The sequence below is a fragment of the Mycteria americana genome, chromosome 2 (assembly GCF_035582795.1).
Source record: "Mycteria americana isolate JAX WOST 10 ecotype Jacksonville Zoo and Gardens chromosome 2, USCA_MyAme_1.0, whole genome shotgun sequence".
In the NCBI taxonomy this organism is placed as follows: Eukaryota; Metazoa; Chordata; class Aves; order Ciconiiformes; family Ciconiidae; genus Mycteria; species Mycteria americana.
The window spans coordinates 173,924,627-173,928,649 of NC_134366.1; the positions used below are offsets into that span (position 1 = coordinate 173,924,627).

Genomic DNA, 4,023 nt, shown 5'->3' on the forward strand with positions numbered 1-4,023 from the left:
AATCTTTATTTTGTCTGACGATTGTCACACACATGCTATCAAAAGAGCTTTCCCAGGGAAAATGAGTACAAAACAACAAATGATACAGGGGAAAAAATAGGAGCTACACTACCAGGCCATTTTGTGGATGGGATCTGAAGCAAAGTCTCGGAAAAAACAGTGTAGCATAGACCCTGTTGGAGACACTTGACAGAGGATGTTGGTTTCTCAGTTGGGGAATACCTTGTAGGTTCTTGGGTTGTCACATCTTCTCCCACCCCTCATCACAATCCTGCCCTGATGACACAGATCAAACTGGCCACAATTCCCAGGAACATCACGGCATAGCTGATTTTTACACTGTTGGCACCGCTGAAATTGCACAGGGAGGTACTACAGCATTTGGTGGAATAAGCCGCGATACCGAAGTTCATGTTCGTCTCAGGACAGTCTACAGAACATTTCTTGGTGATGCGGTGTCCGGTGTCCTTGCCTGGATGGAGAATAGATGAGAAAGGAGAGCTGTGATTTAAGATTCTTCTGCAAGAGCTGACCAGAGGATGACAGGAGGAGGTATACTGCACTATGCTTAATTTGCAATGCAGCAATAATGGCGATCAGCGGATTTGATGAGTGCTGGGTGAGGGTCCACACAACCTGGATCAAATGCATGACACTAGAAAGTCCTTGGTAGAAACCCACACCATGCTTCATGTGGGACAGCAAAAAATCACTGCCAATGCATTTTTGGTTTCTAAAACCACATTACTTACAGCCAACACCTTTTCGGCCTCCATCACAAAGCATCTGTGTGAGCTCTCAGATCAAGCAACAGGGTCTGCTCATGAAAATCTGTGTGCTTCAACCAGCCCTGCCACAAATTGGTGAGGAACATACCGCAAGTGGTGGATCACAGAGCACTGCTGAGGGATTCATACATGTTATGTGTTGTGATCCATAAACCTCAGTGATCAATTCTTTCCAACAAGACCAACTACTGCCCTAAAAAACTATTGCACATCAGTTTCTCTGGAGGGAAAAAAAAAAAAAAAAGCCTTGAGATGTTGTTGGTACTCACCAAACCCAGCAGAGCTGTATGTGGTTAGGCAGTATTTCTCATGGTCTTCACACTTGTAGGTTTTAAGACAGTTCCAGTTGGAGTGCTCATTGTCGCACGTGTAGCAAAACAGCGAGGAAGCTGGAAAGAGCGCACATGACATATATTAGTGGTTTCCAACGCCCTCCTGGGAAGAAAGTGCGAAAAGCCATGTCCCTTCTTGGAAAATACAAGGTGAAAAGTATGTTACAAACGAGTTTTCATGACAAGTGAAATCAGAAGTTGGTTTTGATTAATGAAGCTGAAAAAAACAAACAAACAGAACAAAACAAGTTTTATTTCTTTACTTGAGATTTTCTGTGATTAAACCTGAAAACACATTTTTTCAGCCTGAGCAGCACTCTCAGGTGACCCTTCTTTCTCCCCCCGGTCTGCATTGGCCTGGTTGACAGTGAACCTGAAAAAGCAGAGCTCACAACCTGCCCAGATGGGTCTAGTGTAGCTCTGGCAAGGAGAGGATGAACTGGCACTGTTCTCAGGTGAGAGCCTAGTTTTTAGTATTTTCAGACTGCATCTGCAAAACACTGTACAGACATGAATTAACTAAAGCCTATGACACCCCTGTGAGCTAAATTACTGGGCACAGAGCCACATTAAAGGGAGTTCCCTGAGAGAGGTTGCTCTGGACAATAGAGAGATTATTTCTACCAGCACCTGGAACAACATGTTCTCAGTGATATTATTAGCAGGGCTGAGCCAGGTCTATTACAAAGCCAGAAGAAGGTAGGGTATGTATTTCTGAACAAAACTGAAGTAAATTGAGTCAAATTTCCAGGCTGGCCAGCTGGCCACGCCAGAAACACAGGTATGTGCCATTTTGTTCCCTGGAAGTGGATTCACAACTGGTGGAAACTGTCTCCCTCCTGTTCAGATCCCATGAAATGTTCCTCATTCCTGAGCAGGGGTGACAGAGGCAGTTAAGCTGCTCTTGGGACAGCCTGCTCCATTGTCACCAGTGGTGGAGAGCTCTTGGTTGAAGGTGACCAAATTGCAAACCAGAGAGGGTCCTCCATTAGGCTGAAATTTCCCTGGTTCAGTTCCTCCTGGCTTTCTCAAGGCTCTTATTTCTGCACAGAAGAGCCCCTTTCAATTGAATCTGAACCTGTTTTTAACAAGGAAACTCCTCCCAGGGACTCTCCAAAGCCCAGCTGCTGTTGATTCAAATTCATCTCTGAAGTTGAACCTGCCCATGACGCTTGGTTAGACAATTCCAGAAGTAGTTTTAAAAGAGAATTAAAAGCCATTTTAGGCCCTAACTACCCCAGGTAGGAGGAGAAAAGACCACCCCTCTCTGCTGCAGGGAGCTCAGGTGCCTCGTGTACAGCTCTGGAGCCAGGTCTGGGTCCTGGTGCCCCAGCATACGACTGACCATCTTGCTCTGAAACCTACCCAGATGCTCTTTTCTAGTGCCAGGTGTTGCAAGCGCAGGTGTTCTCCACAACAGCAGATAAAATCATCCTTGTTGCATCCTGGTTTTAACTTCTCTTTAACTGACTGTTCAGCACTCGCTGTTTCTCCATCACTTGGATAAGTTCAGCCGCTCACCTCTCCTCTGGAGGTCCCCCAGCCCGAGCTGTGGGCTACTTTCCTTTTGCAGACCATGCCAGAGCAATCCCAGACATACTGCCTAGCAAGTGTTATTGCATTTCACAGTCCCTGTAGCTCTCTCTGATCCGCTTTTCTCCCAAATCTCACAAAGTTGTTCGAAAAACTTCCTGCCGCAGATGGAGCCGAGACCCCAGCGTGTGCGCAAAAGCAACTGAAATGCACTCGTGTTCACTGACTGATGCAAGGAAAACCCCTCCCAGTCAGGAAACAATAACAGCTTAAACCATTATAGCTGTTATAAAGCCTCGCCTGTGTCTGGCCTCCACCCTCCATTAGCTCTAGTTTTGCGAATGCAGCCAGAAATAGCCTTAAGGGTGCAAAAAGGCTTGCAGTGCTCCTCAGAATTGCAAATACATGCACAGAGCCAATGTTTGTCAACTGGATATTTCTACACAATTATCTAGTTATATCTGCACCTTCTTTTGAAAGAGGATGAGCACAGAACATTATGGATCCCATTATAAACACACTCACTCCCAGACACTTAAAAAAAGCTCTTCAAAGCTACAAGTAAAGAGCTCTCAGGCTTTCAAATATCTACCAGCAACCTAGTTTCTTAATTGTAATGTCATTGTGGGAAATAAAGCGAAACGTTGGCAGAAGATGAGGTGTCAATACCAGCCGTATTACCTTTATCAACAACTCCTCAAGTTTCATTCAGGAACAAAAATAAAACCAAAGGCAAAAGGGTGAGCCCAGCTTAATTCCTATTAGCATATTTCAGTTCACATGTCTATCTTCAGATGTGAGTGGTCGGAGCTTGATACTTGAGGCTGTGAGAAACCAGAGCGGTGAGCTCATCTTCGTTGGGTTATGGGTGCCTTGGCAGAACTCACCCAGAAGCTAAGACTCAACCACACTAAATATTGCTTGATGCAGCTGACGCCAAAGAAAAACTGCGCTACCAAGACCTCACCAATTGCAAAAAAAAGCTGTCAAACCTTCTTGTTCCTGCGTTATCTCTAATTTATCTTCTGGTATTTTCATCCTCTCCATCTGGCTCTCCCAGCCTCCAAAGCTCCTTACCTTGCTTGGCACACAGGACTGCCGCCAGCAGGGCAATCAGAAAAGCCTTCATGGTCGTTGTGCTCTCAGAGCCTGAACAATGTGGGATGGTGCACCACAGTAAGGTTTTATACTGGGACCGCGTTTACTTTGACTTCCTTTGATTAGAGTAATTTGAGGTTTGGGGAGTGACAGCACATAGGATGTGATCAGTGATGGGTGTGTTTGTGCGTAGGAACCTATTACGAGGCTCCAGGTAGCAATTTTTTTTTTACATCTCATTCAGATCCAATCTTTTTTCCCAAGGTCTACTC

The 4,023-nt window shown here is 45.3% G+C and overlaps 1 protein-coding gene across 1 annotated transcript; it reads right to left on the reverse strand.

Annotated features, from left to right (window-relative positions):
- Window positions 1-263: 263 nt before the first annotated feature.
- LOC142406848 (lymphocyte antigen 6E-like) lies at window positions 264-3,782 on the reverse strand. The gene is made up of 3 exons (XM_075495774.1): window positions 3,731-3,782; window positions 1,058-1,177; window positions 264-472 (listed from the first exon to the last, which is right to left on the reverse strand). The coding sequence occupies exons 1-3, from the start codon at window positions 3,780-3,782 to the stop codon at window positions 264-266; spliced, it is 381 nt and encodes a 126-aa protein (XP_075351889.1).
- Between the last annotated feature and the right edge of the window lie 241 nt (window positions 3,783-4,023).

Bases quoted from the DNA above. Each gene is read 5' to 3' on its own strand.
- LOC142406848 (XM_075495774.1), bottom strand. From the start codon at position 3,782: ATGAAGGCTTTTCTGATTGCCCTGCTGGCGGCAGTCCTGTGTGCCAAG. The intron at 1,178-3,730 runs GTAAGGAGCTTT...CGCTCTTTCCAG, and splicing joins AGTCCTGTGTGCCAAGCAAG to CTTCCTCGCTGTTTTGCTAC. The intron at 473-1,057 runs GTGAGTACCAAC...TTCTCCATCCAG, and splicing joins ATACAGCTCTGCTGGGTTTG to GCAAGGACACCGGACACCGC.